The 22589-nt window shown below is 40.2% G+C and overlaps 1 protein-coding gene across 1 annotated transcript; it reads right to left on the bottom strand.

Moving 5' to 3' along the window:
* Positions 1 to 111: 111 nt before the first annotated feature.
* On the bottom strand, positions 112 to 10136 carry LOC128302087 (G-protein coupled receptor Mth2-like). The gene is made up of 7 exons (XM_053038811.1): positions 9645 to 10136; positions 7532 to 7682; positions 4456 to 4720; positions 4206 to 4375; positions 3961 to 4135; positions 2493 to 2678; positions 112 to 1674 (listed from the first exon to the last, which is right to left on the bottom strand). Exons 1-7 carry the CDS (start codon positions 10134 to 10136, stop codon positions 1539 to 1541), a joined length of 1575 nt encoding a protein of 524 aa, XP_052894771.1. The 3' UTR covers positions 112 to 1538.
* Between the last annotated feature and the right edge of the window lie 12453 nt (positions 10137 to 22589).

The raw sequence follows: 22589 nt of genomic DNA, 5'->3' as shown, positions 1-22589 counted from the left end.
TTTAAGATTTGATCATTCATTACATTTTCTTACTTGACTGATGACTTGATGATTTTTGAATACTGGAAACCTCTTTATTGTTTTTGTTTCCATGTTTTTATTATTTTAGCTCATGTTTCATATTTTTTTAAGTACTTTCATAATGATCTCATTGTTTTATGTTAGACAGTTTTGATTTTTTTGTTTACTTTGAAATATGTTAATTTTATTCTCATACAATAACAATAACCTATGTTTCTTCCGATGACTTTCATCTACGTATATCATTAATGAACAGTTTCATTGAATTAGCTTCCGAAAGCATGTTCTTGATCGGTATTTCTTTTTTAAAAACCAAAAAAGGCAACCGCCTACATACAAAAGCACGCGGAACGAATGGTTTCCGTACTAGATTTTGTTCGCAGAATACGAACACTCTTAAAAACGCAACGTAACGAACTCATACGAAGCAGAGATCTTTATCCTGCCACGGAATGAAAGTGATGAATGTTTGTTTATGCTCATGTAGAAAAGAAAACCAGCAACATTCGCTTAAAAAATCCCCGCATTTTTCTCGAGCCAATTGTCCAAACATCTCGCCTCCGGTTATACCGACCCAGAGTGGTTCCCATTTCGGCAGGAACACTAGCTAGGCCCAACTGCTGTTCGTTTTACTACACCTCAAATTGGTAAACAGTAAACGCAACGGCTGCATACGCCGGTCGCATTGTCGAGTAATTCGTTTGAACCTAGTCTTAAAAGCAGCGGAAACCATTTCATGTGAGTAATGAGCGAGTTTTATGGAAAAAGTCATATTTGCAGTAAATTAAACAATGCACCAAAAGTAAACCGCATCTGAGTGTCCGTGACGAAACTTGCTGAAAACTCTTGTAGCAAACCTAAACATTATGAACCGTGTTTGGGGTAGGATGAAAGATGCGCTATTAATACAATAAATACAATGCGTTATACTAATCGTTTTGCGATTATGTTTGATATCGCATGCTTCACTCAATGTAGCGTTTATTGTAAAGTGGTCCTTTTTGGCATAACGTCTAAATAAATTTACGAACTACGTCATGCTTCTTACTTCTGTCAATTCACATCCCATTCAACTCGTTCCTAAAATTGTCGTCTTCCTGTTTTGCGCAACAGTTTGCTGAACTGTTTTTTAAATTATTTTATCATTCTCCATGAGGTAGATTCGAGTTAATGTCCATTCGCCTGTTGCATACACATTCATACACTAGCTTTGTACTAAAACTACTAAAATTGTTTTTTTTGCGCTGGTCTAAAAACCGATCACCAAGTTGCTGGTGATCGTACACTAGAAGGAGTTTGTACGAAGAGCCATAATCAGGCTTGTGCCTTGGGAAAAAAATGCCAGAACTCTTACCCAAGCGTTACAGGGTATGCGTCACAGGATTCTGGTTCTTCGGTTAGCAAATGGCCAATGGCTTAAAAGTGGGACGTCTGTTGCAGGGCGCTGTCGACGTCGAATATGAGATTTTCTCAAAGAAGCAATAACACCATACCGTCTCTGTGCATGTCATGCCGTGTTACATCACATTCGACGATTGTGTGACCAGTGGATTTTCCGTTTTGCTTTCCTGGTAGGACGAAACCATGGTGGCCGTTGTTCTCGTACTGCAGGATGACATCTTTTGCTCCTGTCGGATTTCCCGGATACCGAACCTGAGTGAAGAGTTCGAATTGTGCCATTTTAATAACATATCGTGCATAAGGGTTTGCAAGTGGTGCCGGAGTAGAATATGTTAGGTACGGGAAAAGTTCAGTTAGAATTTGTTAGGGCGTGATCTTCCCAAGTCTTAGCAACGATATAAGTGAACCACACACCCGGAAGCGAGTTAATCTACGTTAGGGATAGACATGTTTTGCAGCAGTCACTGAAGGGAAGGGTTTGAGTTATTTGTCACCAGCTTGTAATATTCCAAGCGGAAGAAGGGTTATCGTCAGGGTCATCACAGAAACCACCAAAAATTACGCCACCCAGCCAGGTCAGTAGGGAACAATTCCACACCACCAAACGACGCAGTTTGGTTTACCTCTCGCGCTGCCTCAATCCCTGCCATCTGACCACACGAGCAGACTGCCACGAACAATAACCTCCCGGAAGTGAGATACAGCATAATATCACATGAGAGCATCGATAGCACGAACATACCACCCGGGTCACGTAGTACTGTCCCCTGTCCTTAAGATACAGACAAAACATACACAGACACGTACGCACAAAGAACGCAACACGGTGTGACGGGAAGGAAGGGAAAGAGATAAACAGAGAGAAGATAGTTGTCAGATCATTCGGGATCGAGATCAAACCAGCCAGTAACCGACTTGCGGCGAAACAACAATGTACACTAAAAAAAGCTCACCAACCGGTTCGTAATGTACCAAAGCAACATGGAATCGCAAAGTATCCTTGAACAATTCGGCTACAGTATCGTCGAAATACATTCAGCATTTTCGTGTTGCTAAAATCCAATACTTACTTTTTGTAGATTAATCGTTTAATTTTCTGCTTCAGCACAAACAGTGCGAATATGAGAAATCCTTGGATGCAGTTGCAGACATCCGAAACGTAAAAGATCCATGCATTATTATCGACGGCCCATGAGATGATTTCCAACGACCAGGTGACACCCATCACAATGAAAAGTCGGAGATAGAGTCCAAATCTAAAATCAAACGAAATACGTGATTAGACTCTAAGAAGTGTGTAGTTCGCATTCACATTTAGTTTGTCTTATAATAGATTTCATTACAAATTGTTATGATTTTGTGTAACCCGACTCATTTTCTTGATGCAAGTTTCAAGCAAAGACAAAGCATTGATTAAAAATTTACATTCCCTTTAATTTCATTATTATGTACATTTCTTCTGCTTGATACTTTGATCCCTTGTCACCAATATACGACCTTGAAGGCTATACTATTATTTACAGTTCTTTACTCTTTGTTCCTAGTAAAGGATGGAGACCCTGGAAGGATGAAATTACCACTGAAATATAACACGTTATAAATACTATCACGAGCTGTATCAGATAAGTTATGAAGTGCAATAAATCACCAATAAACTCAACTCAACTTGAACCTGCTTCTATTGTTAATCGATTAGTTAGATTGGACCTATAGAACAAGGAGGGATCTTATTTGTATTACGTTCGCGTTTCTAATTATTGCTTTGCCTTCTTTATATTATCGACCTTTGCCTTCTTTTATGATAGCTGACTATTAAATATGATAGCATATAATAGCTTACTATTTAAAAGATTACAAACTATTATGGAAGTTTCTTAAAAAAACAAAACCCTGCTCTCAAAATATATAAAAAATGGAGCATGTCGATCATTATTTTCTATTTGATTGCTACAAACTACAAGGAACATTAAAGCCTTCTCTAATAGTATTGATCATGCAGATCACATCACATTACGAAACATGAATTATTTTTATCAGTTTCCATTCAATGAGGCAGTATCAGATTATCATTTGTGCATTGGTTTATGGTACTATTGATAATATAGTCCGTTAATATCGTACCTAAATACCTTATCTTTTAACCTAATGTAACCTAAACTTGTACCCAAAATTTTATACAATATTATCACTTAATAATTTACAATAACAAATACCTAGTTCTGACAAGTTAAGTGGACGTACATAAGAAGTATTAATGATATTCACTCTAAACTCTCCAAACTAAGTGTAATATATTCATTCAATTCATAGCTTTTCGTTACATTTTCTATTTTTCGTTTGTTCTTGTTTGTTCTTGTGTTCTCCTGTCCTGTTATTTCTTCTACCCTTATCTACTCTTAGGCTATACGAGCTTAACAAGTCAATTTATACAGTATTTCTTTGCTAGTATCAGTCTCTTTAAATAAGTTGCTGAACAAATTTTAGAAAATCAAAACCTTCTAGTTACTTTCAACATGAATTCATTGTTATTCTCATTACCTATCGCGATCGTTGTCCAGTTTGGTGTGCCGTTTCGAATCACCCCGACGCACCACAGACGTTTCGCATTGTATTTTGTAAATACGCAGGGCGGTTATTACGAAGAAAACCACATTCATAAACACCAGAATCAGCAACGGCATGTACAGGTACAGAAACTCGATCAATTTGTTTTCTAAAATATAAAAACATAGTGATTAGGTATTCGACAACAAATTTTCACCGACTCTTGTTAAGCTACCTACCCACGAACAGACACCTGGTCGTGCCAAACTTTGGCCGGAGATAGTCTGGAAATAAATCGGTGTAATCCGCCAGAATGGCCGTCGATACCAGCAGGATCGGACAGCCCCAGGCGTACAGTGAGTAGAGCAGAAATTTCTTCGTTTCCGAGCTGCGAACACCCGTGACGCCTCTGCGGGAGAGAGAAAGAAAACAGCGATGCAACAGATTAACAAACGCAACCAAGTGCGTAATGCACCGTCGGGAACCTACTTGAACGTCCAGTAGATGTCGAACGACATCACATTCAACCAGAAAAAGCTGACCATGAACGAGAAGTAAACGATGTAGCCCGAGATCACACACGACGAGCTCAAGCCGGGAAAGACGCTTAACTGCACCATCGACAGTACCGTGTAACCGACGGCCAAGCCCAGCACGTAGCTCATCAGTGACTTGCCGTGCATGTTCCGCAGCTCCGGTATGCAGGCGTACACGAAGAAAGTCAACAGCAGGAACGGTACGGACAGCAACATGCCTGTAACGAAACGGCAACGATTAGGATGGTTTGTTAATCAAAAATTCCCCAATAGATACGGGCTGGCTCAATTAGGAACAGCGCATAATAATCCCAGGCTCGATTGCTTGCTACCAAAAATATGACAGAAATACAATTAACTTATAGATTACGGGAAGCAAGTCGATCCAACGTGTAGGAGGGGAACCGATATCCATAACCTAGCCGCAAACCAGCATGTAAAGCATTAGCAAGATTAACACGACTTCCTAATGTCAACAGTTGATAAACGGCCCCATGTGGATTGCCCATTGGCGAGAAAGTCATCTGTGATTCGGGGAACGAAAATAGAGCTGCCTTTTAGGGGGATAAAACTTCACTGGGGAAATACACAGTAGCTGCCACCAATCGAACGGTATGAATTTACTAATTAATCACCAAACGCTCTCCTGTTGCTATATCTTCCTTCGTGTAGTGTGCAGAAAACGTTGTGATCGAGTACCAATTTTGAGCCTAATAACGTCATTACGTCATCAGATAAAAGGCGAAAAATAGCAAAAGCATTGTACAATTGTATCGAAATATAAATATTGCATAACCTTTTAAAATTCCAAGCAAAACTTTCTGACAAGATGTCTAAATTAGATTAGTCTAGAATTAAATTGTAAATCTACGAATTATTTTAATATGTTTTGTTGAAATTACCAAAGGTTGCATGGTTCACAAAACAATTCCCAAGAGACCCATTCGTGCTAGACCCAGTTTGATATGGTTTTATCAGCGATCTCCACCGAAACCAATCTGTCTATTTCGATGGGTTGCGTATATGGTACCGATGGTCGCCCCAGCAGAAAGCAAATACGCTGTAATATAATACGTTTTCCACCACCCACATCACGCTACCTGCACCCTTTTTTGGCCGGCGCCACAAATGTTAATGAATGACAATAATGAACCAAGCTGTTCCATCTTCTATCCCGTTCAGCCTTTCCCTCCCCGATAAGGGAACACCCATCAGAGGCATATGGTTACGATAGGAACCAGATTGGCAAAAGGGGAACAAAGTAGTTGAAGTTGGATGTGCTGCTAGTTTGCATCCCGTCCTAGACTTGCCCTATGACATCAGTGACGGAAGAACCGCTGGCAGAAGCACTTCCCTTGCGTTTGCCACACCTTCGCTTCGGCAGCATAAACCATATTCAACAGGGCAACAATGTTCGCCTGTTGCCAGATCGCCAAAAAGTAAATAAAGAGCTTCCGTTATCGAATGGTAAATGGTTTTACGCAGTTTCTACTTTCTTTGCTATCGTTTGACCCTGCGGAGAGAAATTTTTGCCGTATGATGCCTCTATTGTCAAACATGGAAAGCCATGCGTATTCATTTCGTTGAAATGTATTTTTAAAAATGCTCAAATTATGGAAAAGGGACCAAACTAATTAATTAGTCATAGTATTAAACAAATACTTTTTTATTTTTTTTAATACTTTTTTTATTTATAAGGACTATTAAGCCGTAAATCTCTAAAAAATCCTTAACTAGTTAACTATAACTTCAAATTTGAACAAAAACTAAACAATTGTTTGAATATTACATTTCTTTTGGCAAATAATACGTAATAAATAAACAAAAAATATCGAAATATTATCACAAATCATTAAACAGCAGATAAACAACCACAGAATATAAATAATAGAATAACCAAATGAAATGAAAGCATAATGTTATTGATAGAACTACATCCAAATAAATAAAACATATATCTCGAGTAAATAGCTTGTAATTAGGTAAGTAATAAAACATGCGACAAATAGATTAAAAAAGAAGAGCAAATAACGAAATTAAACAAGCAATAACTCGGAAGGCTATGAATATCTATTATATGTTAACAAGATAAAAGAACATACACATGACATGGTAAACAACAAACTATGTAATATTTCATAATTCTAACAATTTTTTTTAGTACTTTCCAATGTCTCGAAAAAAATTAAACTATTCAAATTAAACCTTCTTTTCGCTTATCGCTTACGTTAACCTGTAAACACCATTCCCACTTCACAACGAGTCGACCACCAAAGAACAATCCTACCCTATCAAAATAAACGAGGCAGCTCCTCAAACAGCATAACCACTTAGCACGTGCCAATTCAAATTGGTGCTACGTCATCAGGCTTTTGCCGCGCGATCATGATTGGCACTTTCTGGTACGCCGGGAAAACCCATGCAGTCCCGTTCGGAACTTAGAAACCAACTCACCCAGACAATGTGGTGTCGTTTAGAACACTCATTCCTAAGAATACTCCAGACTTTCCTATTCCCACGCAGTGGGTTGGGTACCGTAAAATGGTTCCCTGCCGGTCGGTCAATGTCGTAACCCGCCATCCATTGCGATAATTCGTCGCGACTGGGCTATTACCGGCGTCTGGGCGTTGGAGCAACAGATGGTCGTACGAGATTATCACCGGACCGGAAGCCATTAGAGACTATCGGCCGGAGAACGCTGGTGCCGATCTAGCAAATTAGCTGCATTACAAACACTAAACAGACAGTTATTGTTTGATGTTCGAGATGCTGTAGCCAATGGGACATGAACGCAACGTGCCCAAGGTGTACGACAACGTTCACCCATGGGTTGTCTATGCGTTAAACAATAAATGGTTCGCTGGATACACTCATACGCCACAGTGTCAATATTGTGCATGTCGTTAGGAGTCATAAACCGTCCCGTCGTGGTTAAACAACATTCGTATAAAACGACTAATAAGCAAATTTCGGGCCCAATACCCCGACTAATTAGCCCGCGTTACACATCGTAGGACATTGCTACTTACCGACCGGATAGATATTGTACTTGATATCTGCGTTCGCGGGGAAGCATAGTAGTGCAGAGACGATGCTATTATTTTCCTTAGGCGCTAGACAATACTGGTTGCGTTGCATGGGCCCAATTAATTCCCCACCTGCGAGAATAAGGCTTCCATTCTAAAAGATGTTAAAGGAAGAAAAAAATATATTTGTTCAGGTTAAACAACTATTTGAATATTAGAAATCACAGAAAAATAAAAATCACCAATGTCATATGACCTCAATCACGCCTTAAATTAGAAAAGATTGTGCTCTACCACTTAAATATCAAATATTTAGCCCCGGTGAGTCCATTGTAGAGATTTACGTCACACAGCAGGCTGATCTGTCAGGTATTACTCATAGCGATGGTCTTCACATTTGACACGCGTGCACAAAGATCAATGGAGAGTAAGATTAATTCATCATCTTCGTTGTTAACATACCTTTTTTAATGTGGGCTGATCACAACATTATTGCAACACAATTTGCTTTAACCTTTCGATTATTAACCGTTAGGTCTTTTACGATTTACATGTTCCATTTGTGATTATCATGTTGTAGTCAGTCACAGACACGCTCTGATATTATTTTGTATGATCCTAATTGCAGTGCAACAATCTTTCCTTCTTTCGAGATTAAACAACTATGCCTTTATCTATACAAACGCCCTGGAAAATCCAAATCATGCGAATGGGGGTGGGAATCTCTTTCTCTTTCTCTCTACCCCGTTATCAACCGTTGCGCCACTATGCAAACTATTTCAACAGCCCCACTCATTCGTACAGGCGGAGATATGTTAAGTGTTACCACAAACAGTACCATCCAGAGGAAATTCAAGGCAATGGACACGTCATAGGTGCAATGCATGCCACTTTAACAAACAACTTCACTTCAAATTTGCCACCAGCACAATCACCTTTCGGCCTTCAAATTTATGGCGCAGATTGCAAATTATTCTGACAAGAAGCCCATAAATAAATGTCAATCATTCGCTTCGTTTGCCTAAACGTTGCTTCTTCCCTTTATGTCAGACCCTTAGTGTAATTGTTATTTTATCTATCCATTATGTCTATCGATGTTCCGAAAAGTGGAATCATTCTCAAAACGAAACTCAAATCATATCAATAGGAAGGCCTTCATCATTCTAGTTTCTCTTGAGATAATCCTTCCGTTCAAATCCCACCATAATAAATCTAGAGTCGCATGTGTTTCGCTTGCCGTTTGCAACCAAACACACACAAACACAACTAATCAAAGGTGTGAACTGGAAACTGGAATTGGACTTGAAACGCTAATTTTTAATCTAAAAAAATAAAGAACCCATCCATCATGTTGTGCCACGGAGATGGGAAACAATACACCACCAAATCAAGGAGAATGTACAAACGTTATATTAATTATCATTAATTAATCCATCTTATCTTCAGCTTTAGATTCTTTGTCCATTTCGTACCTGTGTCTGTCAATCAGTACGCTGTTTTGAGTATGTTCAGATTATTTTAGGTACGTTAAACAGCTAGGGGCGCACAAGTAGCAGAAGGTCCTAAGCGTATTAAACAGTTTAAATTTAAATACCATGCCTTGAGACATGGCCCAACTTCTTTATTCCGATAATGTCATCCAGGAACCATTACAGGTACAACCGTGAGAATGTGTGAATGTATCTGACAGAATGATCAAGATTAATAATTATCCAACAACGATACCATTCCTAAGGTGTTTTTTCAGGCAGTCCAACTTCATTAAGATGGCCGTTAAACCAACTACTCCTCAAAGACTTCGATTATGATTTTAGCTCGAGTTTACACTAGATGTCTAGCCCACAAACCAGTATCAGCGATCTTTAAATTTAATATCGAATTTTAGGAGATCTCACTTAGAATTCGACGATTCACCGTTCAAGGAGCGATGGTAATTGCGGTTGATATATGTAATGGAATACGCCCAAGCTGCCAGGATCCCGTGAATGGTTCGTGACCCATATGTGCATAAGAATTTGCATCTTGCCAGGATAGAGACTTAGAAGAATCTTAAGAGGATGGACTAAGCACAATCAATGTAGGAAAAGTTCTATGGAAGGTTTATTTCTCAGCTTACCCTTGCAAGGTACCACTCGTCTCCCGAATTGTACTCTGGCTGCAGTTCGTACACCTGGCAGAAACCTGGTTTCCCGTACAGAAACCCGTACAGTGAATGGTTTTTCCGCAGGTCGACAATTTCCGTCGCATTCAGCTCCACATTGATCGGTAAATATTTCTCCGAGCGCTTACATGTCAGCCGACCTTGAGCTTCATCTTGCCCTAAATACTCATGCTCGCCACAGCACAACCGCACACAAATCCGAACCGCACACAAGCACCCGCGAACATATTCCGGCACGAACTTTTTCGTTGTAAATTGCTCATACTCATAGTCGATCGTGCGGTAGTAGGTCTTGTTATAGATCACCCCATTATGGCGGATGTCACCGTTCGGTAACCGTTCCCCGTCCGTAATGTTAACCGAATCGATGTAATCACATGGCAAACTGCACACACTGGACCGCACACCGAGCAGGACCAACAGACAGGTGAGTATCCTGGCGTACATCACTGCTGACGTCTCGGACCGTACTGAACTACACAAGCCGGAACTGACGGTATGCTCACCCCCAAACTGTCGCTCACCTACAGGCCCATTTTCATCCGCCCGGCTCGGCTCAAAGTTGTGCAAATGCTTCCGATGTTCTGTACGCGACAACACTGCCCCAGCAAAACCAGTTCCGCGGAATTTTTGAGAACGGACCTGGGAAAACACACCTTCACTGTCCTCGTTGTAGCACCTTTCTATAGCGCCCCCGGTTGTGGACTGCACATCCGAAACCTAAACACCGGTCCGGTTTGTCTGGAAAAAGAAGGACGGAGAGCAGAAAGCAGAAAATGAGACACTCGTAAATATAAAACCGACACCACTGGCCACAGAGCACACCTCCGGGGGCTTGTACGGTGGGTCAACATCGAATCCATCCCTCACTCGTAATCGACAAGAATGCATTTAGTCTGGCAAACGAAAAACAAAAAACAATTCTCGCTAAGGTCAATCACGTTAAGCACGAGTTGGGTATTTATTGGCCTTTATGAACGGGAATGAAAACGAAAAGGTTTCCGTGTTTATGTTCTTTCCTAAACACGTGTGACCGAAATATTCTTTCCGGTAGAAGCGAGCACAAATATTGACTTAATTTGAAGAATTGCTATCGCTTGTAAGGTGAGTCGAGCAAATACCAATACCGGATGGAGCCATACAACGATACTCGACCAAACGGCCGTGAATATATCCGTGGTTTGCTTAAAGTATTTTGGAGGGCAAATAAATGTCTTAATTTATACATATGTATCATTCATGCTCCTTATGTGTTGTTGGTCGAAGAATCTTTCGATTTGTTATTGTTCATAATTTGAGTTGATAGGTTGATAGGTAAGAAAACTTCTTGAACTTGAATCTTGAAGAAGGGATCATCAATGCCACTGCAAAACATTCAATGCGAATTAAGACGTTGCGATAAGACGAGATGCGTAATTATGAATAATGCTTTTTGTATTATAATTTTTATAATTCACGATAAGGTCTGGCCGTTCTGAATTGATAACAACAAAAAACTACATTTGTCAAATCGTTTCCATTTTTATGAGTGATTCGAGTGCCTTCCTTGGTAACATCATTCGACGGCAGATAACCGTGGAACGAAGATCCATTGCCCGACAAGATAAGCTCCCGCGTCATCGCAATAAAAATCACTAATTAAAATTTTGGCACCACTTGCACTTCTAAATCGTTCGCCCTTACTGCACGCTCACTATCATGGCTTCCAGCATCCTTCGTCAATTGGGTGACGTCATGATGGCACCAACCGCGATGGACAATTTTCGAACAAACCATTCCTCCATCCCGAAGGGAAATAGTGATGGATCGAATAGACGGTGCTTGCAGTGAACGGTTGCATAGCCAAACAGTCCGAATAAACAATGCCCAAAATAGCGAAAAATGCGCATAATTTCACCATGAATGAAGTATTTCCGCTCCAGGCCGATAACGATTCTGGGTCGGTTGCGATTATGAACAACAACAGTGTAAAACAGCAAAAGGGACCATGTGATGCTTGCAAAACGCAAACGAAACGTAGCGCAGCCTCCAGTCAATGCGTCCCAGCGCGTCCATGCACTAAGTGTAATTTCTTTTATCGCGTAGTTCACTGACGACGCAATAATGACGCTTTAATGCATATTTCGCTAGATTATTAACCAGCCATATGTTGCTGCGAGTAGTTTTATCTTTTCTCCGAAACTATTTGTCAGTAGTTGTAGGAGGGATTAAAACGTTCCGATGCATGGGAACACGCACCCAGAAACATTCAAATAGATATTCATAATTTAATCGTTAAACTACTAACGCCCCATTGCTAACAGGGGAAACAGTCAGCTGTAAGAATAGGAGGATCACCAGGCGATCAGCAATGCTTTGCCAGGAAAAACAACGTCTTGTCGGATTCTGTAGCCGTTCACGTTTCACACGCGATGCACTTCTCTTTAATGAGAGTGCCGAATGTACAGGGGGGTGAAATGTACAGACAATACACTCCCGTGAATGAACATTCCCATCGTTACCATATGATCTATTAATTGAACTCCAGCATTGACGTCAAGCATAGGAATACGTGGAATATTTCTGAGTGAAAATCTCTGTCCCTTTCTAACGTTTCAATAAACGATTTGTTTATCTGAATAGATCACATAAGTACCGTCAATTGTACTAGATTGGACAAATGAAGAATATTTTGAACAGTTGATCTCCTATTTTACATTACGACTACGGTTTTTTGTTCAAAATTTGATCTACTTCAAAATTGTAGACCTGCTGTTCAACAAACACAGTTCTTACCTCAAACGTTTCCCCAAGCCTCTCCCAAGCCCAAGCCTCGAAGAAAATCCCAAGCCTCTGGAGCAGTAATCCAACAGCTGGCATATGCAAACCAATAAAAAATAAACAGAAAAGGGTTTGACCCAGTAATGGCACCTCACAGCTTTCATCAAATCAGAGCTAGTTTCGGCTTGAACAATGTTCCTGCAGGTGCTTTAAATCTAGAGTACCTAATTTCCTGCCCTAAATCTTCCTACTTTGAATTCTAATCCTATATTTGTGTCCTAGACGTAACACGCACTCAGATATTATTTTTAGTGTTAAACCCTTCATTGTTCACTGTTGCTTTTTTCTTCTGTTCCTTTTTTTGGTCCGTTTCTTTTTTTGCAATTAATAAATTTGTTTTGATCTTTGTTAAATGGTTGATTTGAAACTTTGTTAAATGTAAGTATCTCTCTTTAAATTTAATGTATCAAACATCTATTACACAGTTTTAAAACATTAGTAAACTTGTTATTATGGTTCGAGGGACCGTGTTTCTCTTTCTATCACAAATGTTCACACCGTTCTGCCCAGAATAAGAAATCCCTTTCGCCGGGTGTTTCCCGACAAAGATATTCATAACAATCTTGCTTGCACTGCATGGAACTGTAACCTGTATTGCCGAGTAACGTGTTGACCAATGAGTAGCACCCGTGCTGGGATGTTTAACGCTGATAATGATCTTCTGTTGAATGATGACCCGCAACAACCGCACGGCCCAACACAACCGGATATGATCACGTATCACGAGTGCATATTATTAATTAGCAAACGGCGGTATAATTCCACCCCTTGCGGTACATATTACGCAAGGGGAAAGGCCATACTACACGGTGTTTACCGTGGGTGGAATATTTTGCTCAATTTCCATAACTCACCCGCTTACAAAACACAGCCATTGTGTGACTCAGTTGTAAAACGCAAAACTCAACATCCAAACATCTTCTACCAAGCATGCAGGCCCTGTTCTTAATCCCTGCTTCACTTCCGCGTCAGTGGCAATCAACATGAAATTAATCACGAACAAACCAGTTCTATTTCGGCGTACCGCAATTCGAACTTTTTCTGTCTCTCTAACTCCGCAGATTCGTCCATCGACATTACCTCGACAAAGGTCGTTCGTTTTATGTACTTCTGGGCAACCGATTACCGATGCTTCACCGATCGCTTGTGCGGCTATCAAGCGCGATCGTTTAAAAACCATTATTTCAGCCAAAAACATGCTTAAGAAAATTGAAAAATCCTGTACTGATAACTAGGCAACAGGTTATTTCGACAAATGCCTTATACTTCCTAAATATCTCGGGAATTTTAATGCCGATCTTCGCCTTCTAGCCTTTGATTGGGCTATTTTAAGCCTCTCAGATAAACCATTGCAAACCGAATTGCAACCATGAAGTACTCCGCATCGACGGTTCGCAGCTTATCCAAACAAAAGTCGTACTACAAAATTGAGAAAACCCCAGCAACCACCAACGTTGAGCGCACCATGAGTTCGTGTTTTGATTCGACTTCAAATACCGGTTTTGCGGTGGAATAGCGAGTGTTTTGCCCCAAAAACTGAACCGCGTTGATGTAATATTGATGGAGACACCGACTGTTTTGGTTGTTGTCGTTTCAGAGATTTCTTTGGCTGCGTGGGTTTACGGTTGGGCCATTTATCAACGGTAGCAGGTATTGCTATTGAAAATAACATAATAATCGTAGCGTACCGTGTTTGATTTAGCCAGTGTCACCAATGCTTGAGACTTTTTGTTACGAAAATTATGTACCTTTCCGTAAGAAAACAATAAACAATTTTATTACTCAATTTTGCATTTATTTATAGTTGGGTGCTTCAGTTCATCCACGACTTCACATCCAATTTCAATGATGATAAAGCATGTTTGGAGATCATGTTTCGTATATTCTTTGCACCTTACTACGGGAACTTCATTGACAGGGTAGTAGCAACAAAAAACAGCTAGCACTATTTCCAATTTCCTACGCTTGATTCCAGACATTCCATTATAGTACCACAAACCGGAATCCGTAGTGTAATCGATACGTCCCAAACAAAAAAAACACCTGCTCGTGTGTCTCGCTGTAATGCACACACAAGGTGAGTTCCTTTCACTTCACTCTATGACTATGTCGCGATTCCCAATAGTAATGTCTCCACCATAAACACGGTAGTGGAATCTGCATTAAACCACGGTACCAGACGTGTCGCCACCAACCAGACGGCTTGTCAGATACGTTGACCGAAATTACCATACTTGAATGTGAAATACGAGTGACACAAAACGAAAGATTTCTCTACAAATCTAGTTCTTCCCAGTGAATGAATGGAGCACTGAAAAGAATGAAGGAAAAACGACTAAGCCCTCCCTTCCCGTTTAACCTTACTGGAATGGAACAGAAACAATCTTAAAGGGCTTATCCACACAAACACAGGTTTCCACGCCGATACCGATAACAGACCATATCTTATCGAACTTCTTCTGATGCATTTTACAGTCTTAACCTTGCCTTGTCACACTCTGATGTGCCGATACGGACCAATCATCGTCAACACTGTCATCCGGTAGGTTGCTCCAGCTATCATGACCCCCTTAGTGTTGCTCTCCTTCGAAAAAATGTTGTGGGTCTGTGTCTTCTGATAAACACTATAAAACCTTGTATAGACCAGTAGCCTTACGTCCTTAAACCGGATATTTGTTTAGTACCAATAAAGCGTTTTTTCTCAAAGTGGGGACAAATTGATATGACTGGCATTAAACGTGAAATTAAAATTAGACTTCAACCTACCCCTTAGCTGGAATAACACTACGATTAGTCAAAGCACCAATTTCCGCTCGAACCAGACACGCTTCACCAAGAATTGTTAAACGATGGAAGTTGAACGGATCACTGGGCGCATAACTTGATGCCAACCACCAGAAAAAAGATGCTCCGCATATGAAGATCACACGCTTTATCAACCCTTATTTGTTGGATTTTGGTGTTTCACGGATATTCTCAATTCTTGTTCAATTCTTCGTTGGTTTTTTCTCCCCAACAACCTTACGCGATCTTCCAAGATCGGCTACGCACGCTCTCAGACTCACTCAACCACTCACACTCACTTTGGCTGTGACTCGTATTGTCGCGATCCTGGAACTTCCGTACCAAATTCCCGTATCTCCCGCACAAACTCCAATTCACGACAAAACACCCTTAAAAAATAACACACACACAGGATGATCACAACTTCAGCTCCACGATCAAATGCGCACGAGAGTAAAAAAAAACAGGTTTAGCCCAAGAGCCCCCGAACACCGTACAACCGGGTAGTGATGCTTCCGCGACTAGCAACTTCGCGGTTCACGGTTCGCGCTGGCTGACGCGCCAAACTTCGAACACCGATGGTGCGGTTTGTGCGGGATCTTTGCGTATTTAGCACGACAGCACGCACACGCCGCCCGGTGGTGGACACAACTCGAGAGTTATGAACGGACGCTCGTTTGCGCACGCACGTTCGCCTTCGCTGACCGTTCGAAGCGGATTGAGACCAGGCAATGCGTGAGAGCCCGCTAAAAGCCACCACAATCGGTGTTGGTGCCGCTGCAGGCGTGCAAATTGTTGTATTTACAATACGACAAACACACATACCGCGCCCGACAGCTGAAGTCAATCATCAGCGATACCGGTGCCGTTGCATGCGGTGCGCACGGTGGAAGCGTGACACGACGGATACAAATATAATAAATTATATGTACTATATGTTATGCACTTTGCACAAACATGCACTTTGAATGATTATAGTAGGAAGATAATTAATTTTTTATAATAAACCATTTACAATTTTATAATAAAATTTCATAACATTAATACATTTATTAAAATTGAATACATGTAGCAATTACAATTATGCGAAAAAAAAATTTTTTTTAAATAAACTTAACAAGTATTAATCTTAAATAACTTAACATATTAACAATGTACATGTTACAATAGTGGGCACAAATAACGCGCCTGTTTCACGTGAATTGAAGCAAGAGTTTATACAAACATAATAAAACGAACTGTTAATGTTTACTTTTGAAGTTTGTTTGCTTTGAACTACCTCACTTACACTTATGTTTTAGGCTCAAATTTCAAATCAAATTTCCACATTTTTACCATGGTCTCGAGTTCCGTATCTTTGTCCCTTACAAACGATCTGCGGCACGTGTGATGTATAACAACAAAAAAATGCCATCACAAATTGCCATTTTTGGCTGCCAAAAAAAAACCCCAAAATTATTCTTCATCGATTAGAACCTTCACTAAACAGGAAATGTTCTTCAACAGGATGAAAACTTCAGTGTTAGAAATGTTCAGTTATAAGAATCTGCATGCATGTTGTCATGCTTGTCCGTAGTTTAAATAAACATCGATACGCATCAAGCGCCTGAAAAGCAGCATGTTCAGTTAGTCGTGCAAATAATATAACGTGCGTGTCTAGCCCAAGCGAGAGGAACAGCTGTTAAGCCTTAGTTTTGATAACATAGATGCAGAATAAGCTACGTGCAGATAACAACATCATAAATGATAATGATAATTAAAAAAAAACCCGTTAGACTATTTGGTTGTGGTTATTATAAATATTTAAATGAAACGCAACATAAATAGTAGCCTTGACATAGAAAAATCCTGTTTCTGCACTAGTGGTAGTTGCGGAAGTTCCAATACGCTGATATTTCCAGCTTAGCGTATCATTTTATATTCACACACAAACACTCACAGCAGTAGATGCGAAACGTTACAGTATCCATAAATTAGTTCGAAACAAGTTTAACCATCAAATGACGGAAGGTGGTATATAAGTACCGGCGCCAGTCTTAACGACACGATAGAATCGGTCCAAAATCCCATCCGGACCAATCCCCCGTAGCAAGTACTGGCTATCCGGCTACGTGGTAAAATTAAGTCCAGTAAGCCAGAAATGGCAAGTATGAGCCAGAAGGTCATTACGCCAAGAAGAGAGCAAATAGTTCAGCTATCAACCGAACGCTTCCGTAGGGGTTTTGATTTATTTCAGTTTTAAATTTTTAAAATGCTTTCTCTCTACCCTTGCGTCTTTAGGGGTAATAATTGGTGATTCCCAGATGTTGCGTTCCATGCTTTATTTTTAAATGGAGATTTGTCGGTTTATTCCAGTTCCTATCTTAACATTCACCGATCGAATATTAGATTGGCAAATGGTCTAATAAATCATAATCGTAATCATTTTTCCCATATATGCAATTAATGAATTTCGTGGAAAGATACCCCTAAAATTTCATACTTATATTTCAATATATTTGCAAGTCGAGTGACCTTACAAAGTAAGTTTAACTAGTGATTTTAGATTTAAATCGTGTCAGTTCGGATATATAAACAATGGTCTAGTTTTATGTTTTAAATATTATATTATTCATACCGCCGATCATGGTTTAGGAATAGCAAAACTTAAAAAGTTATTATTTGTCACAAAGAAATTTGCAAACCGTCCATCACACCCTCAAGAATTATTAAACCAATAATATAAACACTAAAATATTAATTTTTTGTTTCAAAAATTCTCAATCAACCATTTTCAATGCCATACAATATTTTAAATACAACATTAGCTCATCAACAGCAACGGTTTATTTTCAAACGGATGCCCGACCTTTTACCACAGTTGCTTTAAACAGCCAGAACTCAGTACGCAGCCAGAAACAGGACAAATCACACACACACACACACACACTTCGCGTTGAGTTTTCCACCCATTTTTCCGTTTTTCCAGCCCAGCACACGCACACAGTGTTCAGTGTCGCTTGTCATTTCATCGTGGCTGTACACAAGTTTGCCCGACCACTAAACAACGGCGAGGCTAATCATTTCGTGGCGTAAAGGTTTTATCATGTTAAATATACTGTGAGTGTTTGATTAACCTGCGACAATGCGATGAGAATTCACTCGTAAGCGGTACAGCATAACGCGTTACATATTTACATTTGTTTCATTTTGCGTTAAGCGCCCAGCGTCACGTTTGCAAAAAAGGAGTGTGCGTTTCTTTGTTAATGCTTAAAAGTGAGATGAAGAAGGGATGTTGCCCTTCCGGTGCTGTGGTTTATTATCCCGAGCGTGTATTGTGCTTCTTTGTGTAAAACTAAACAACCATCACACAACGGTAGTGTTTTACGTTTATTTTTCCTGTGTGTAAAGGATATGCTAGCATTACATTAATATATTACAACACCTACGCGTACGATGGTTCAGCATAGCCACCAACACAAACGTCATACCTAGGAAAACGGTTGATGACCTGCAGTAGTGTTGGTATTTACTGTATTCCCTTCCTGGCACATCCATTCAGCAATGGGAGCATAAAAATCTCGTTCTAACCACACGCAGTTTCGTACGAAACCAAGCTGAATGGTAGAGGGGAGAAACATGACGACACATCTACGAACTGGCACGGTTTACAAATCTCTACTCGTGGGTGACAAACATCCAACGCTATTAATCGTTACGCCAAACACTTCGTTAGAATGTGAAATAATGCGGGTCACCAATACGAAAAATAGATGTTTTGACACGTGGGATAAGTGAGAATGTGATTAATAATTTCAGTATTTTATGGTGCTTTGAGTGTGATGTTTCTAAATCAAATGAACGCCTGTGACAACTTAGAGAAAACGTCACCTTTGTTTCAGTGTTCTTTTTATAATATTATGGTCTGGTATAAATAAATAAGGGAGTTATGTTTTACCTTTTAGTTAATTTATATTTTTACTTTACAAAATAGTGTTTCAGTTTTGAATTGAGGGATTATTTTTTACAGCTGGTGAACAAACACTTTGCTTGATCTTATCCACCAAAATAAACATTCCCAATATCTCAAACAGCCATCATACAATGTAACGTACCAAATCTTTTACTATTGCAAATATTGATGGCGTTCATCGACAGGGTTGCCGATGCACAATGCAATCGGCAACCTTTCGCTTTCGCTCCTGATAAACTACCAAACGGAACTGTTCCCCACATTAAGAATGCCAACAAGTGGTTGCATACCGGTGTAGTGTTTGCATAGCATGTTTACGAACTTTTGTTGTCCAAATGATATGTTTTGATCGCAAATGATAATAAAACCTATCGCCAAACTTTCGCTCCTACCGTTAATACCGTAATCAGTCCCGACGTGACGGGTGCCTCATGAACGGTTGTTTAAACAACTTCCGTTTATCAGTTCCAAGAACTTTATCCACATTCTGTTCTGTATGGTTGCCATATTCGGGAAATATGTTATAAACCGTCAACCATATAAACCGGAAATATGTTATAAACCGTCTCGTATAACATTTGGTTAGAAACGCAAGCATCTTCCATCTTCCGGGAATATGTTTTATTTGCTCAATTCTTTATGTTATTTATTTGTTTGCGATAAATGTAAACCAACTTATGATTGTCACATACGCACCGCACGTCGTGCATGTTCAAGTGATAAGCGACGAATTCAACTTTAACATAACCGAAATGTAATTTTTTCTCAGTATGTGCACAGCTGAAATGCCAGACAAGCTAAAAAAAAGATGTACAACGTAGGTACAGCATTCCCGATAGAGATATTTTACTTAGAGCACTCCTTTGTCCTGATAGAATATGAAGGGCTAGGTTTTTCGAATAGATAGATTTCAGATGTACAACATTGTGCACCAATGATCCTATCCACCGCCACCAAATAGAATGATGTTAATCGTAGCTTTCCTTCCGGCAAAGAGCTCCAGTTAACGGTTATTATAAGCTAAGTTATGAAGGCTTCATTTGCCATAACAATTTTCATAACTTTGATCAAAGCAACAAGTTTTTTTTTCATTTTTAAATAAAAAACATTAAAAATTACTTTCGATGCATAGAAATATAATGCGTTTGCTAATGAATTAAGCAATGAATAAGCTTTATACATTTTGTTCTATTGTTCCTTAAGCTTTCAAAATCTTCGAATGCATTCTAATTGTTTTTATCACCAATTCTTCAACAGCTGTTATTTGTTTTTTGGCTGGCTTGGTTATATATATATATATATATAATATTTCAATTACCTTAAGTTATTTTTATCCAGAACTAGTTGTATTTTATTTTCCAAAACGAAGAGCAGACATGTGACGAAACAAATTCAAAACACAAACCAAAGGTACGCAACCAAAATTTGCCACAGTTGAACACAAGATGTATATACACGCGTGCATCGCAAACTGTCAAATATTTGACACAAATTGGATAATTTTAAATCGTGCCCGTATTAGATAAATTGGTTTATCACTTGAAGATAAAATAAATAGAATGGTTTAAAATATTAACTCAAAATAAATTAGCTCGATGAAATGGTGCGAATAACCGGAAAAAAAGCATGTAAACATACAGAAACTGCTCACTCTATAAACCTTTGCCCGCAACATAAAACCACCGCGCGCAGCTGTGTTGGTGTGGTGAGTTCCTTCTCGTTTGTATTGTTTTTCAGCCACCGACGTCGGTGGAAGCATAACTCGGCTCGTCCTTTTCCGTGAATGACACATACGCAAGACAAACTGCAACCTGGTGTGTACGGGGTAGCTGCCTTTCTGTACGGCGTGCGTGTGATTTACCAGTGTAGCAGTGTGCAAATTCAGTTCCAGGCGAAGCATAAAGGTGAAATGGAAAAGTTGTGTTTTTTTTGTGTATACCACCCCTCCCCCCTTTCCGCTCCTTCGTCGTTCATTCCCGGTGCAGTTCACCCGTGCAGCAGAGGGTGTGTTTCCGCTCAGCTGCCGTACAGTGATCCGGCAGCATAAAACCAGCGCAAACACAACCACCACCAAACAGTTCACCGTGAAAGATGATGCTCCGCTTGCGTCTACCGTCGTGCCGAACTGTAAACGAACCACAAACAAACAAATTTCGGTACACCACTCCGACGAGGGCAACGTTTCGTCGGTAAATCTTTCAGTCCCGTTCATTCTTCAATAAGCAGCGGAACTGCAACAGCCGAAACCTCGTTCAGCAGAGCATACAAAACGCATATCTTTTGTCTCGCGAGTGCACATGTGCACGAGCTGTGTGTGTTTGTGATTTGTGTAGGTGTGTGGGGGGGTGCAACAACAAAAAAAAAGAAACCCAATGAACTTATGCTTTCTTAAGTGCTGCTCGCCCGAGTTCGTCGTGCCCCTCTCTGTCCGGGTTTGCTTACAATTTTCAGCTCTCCCGCGCGCGTCATTGGCTAAACCATACAAATATCCGTACGACGAGGGGCTCTGTGTCACACAAGAAAAACTCAAAGCATAATCATACAGGGGCATTCATTCCCCGTATTACAGCACATTCTTTGTTGTGTGCGACGTAACGTTCAACTGTGTGTGTGTTTGGTTGCGTGCGTGCACTTTATGCTCTGAAGCCTTATGTGCTTCGCGGCACGCTTTGTGGGTGGGATGATGCGGTGTGGTGGAAATCATAAAAATTGGAAACAAAATATAAAAGTCAATTCCTCTTCCTCTTTTCCAGCTAGGGGTTCCCCAGTACACGCAATCGCTTACGGACGGTGGCTGCTAGTGGTAGCTAACGGTAGCGGCAACAACACCAGCAGAAGCACCGAAAGGGTAGCAGTACAAACGAAATGAAGTGATTACGGTACGGTTCTAATGGAGTGTTAGACAAATATTTATTACCAGCAGTGTAGATACGCACAACCCATTCGAGTTTCCATCAATAGTGAGTTCATTAAAACACTGCTAGAAACATAAACTACTCAGGTAGACATAACAAAAAAAAAACCCACTACATTGCACCGTACCGAAGTCTGTGAAGTGTCCAACATAATTGGAATCCCCCATCCCAAAACAAAAAAAAAAACGAAAAAAAAATCTAACTGTTGCACGAGCACAGCCAATGAGAAAAGTGGCCGGTGAGCAGTGAGCAAAAGTGAATCCATCGATTGTGTGAATATCGAATTTCTTCGTGTGTGGTTTTCCAACGCCTACTGCAACACACGCTACGGCCAAAAGTATCAATAAGACCGGGTGGAAAACCTCCCTCCCCTTTCCCTCACTCCCTCTACCCCCGCGTTGGGCGAAAGGAAAACGTGAAAAGCTGCTG

Source organism: Anopheles moucheti, chromosome 3, assembly GCF_943734755.1.
Source record: "Anopheles moucheti chromosome 3, idAnoMoucSN_F20_07, whole genome shotgun sequence".
In the NCBI taxonomy this organism is placed as follows: Eukaryota; Metazoa; Arthropoda; class Insecta; order Diptera; family Culicidae; genus Anopheles; species Anopheles moucheti.
The sequence above is the reverse complement of the archived record's forward strand: the minus strand, read 5'-3'. Positions and strand labels throughout refer to the sequence as shown.

Bases quoted from the DNA above. Each gene is read 5' to 3' on its own strand.
- LOC128302087 (XM_053038811.1), bottom strand. From the start codon at position 10,136: ATGTACGCCAGGATACTCACCTGTCTGTTGGTCCTGCTCGGTGTGCGG. The intron at 7,683-9,644 runs GTAAGCTGAGAA...AACATCTTTTAG, and splicing joins ACGAGTGGTACCTTGCAAGG to AATGGAAGCCTTATTCTCGC. The intron at 1,675-2,492 runs GTAAGTATTGGA...CTCTTCACTCAG, and splicing joins AAACGATTAATCTACAAAAA to GTTCGGTATCCGGGAAATCC.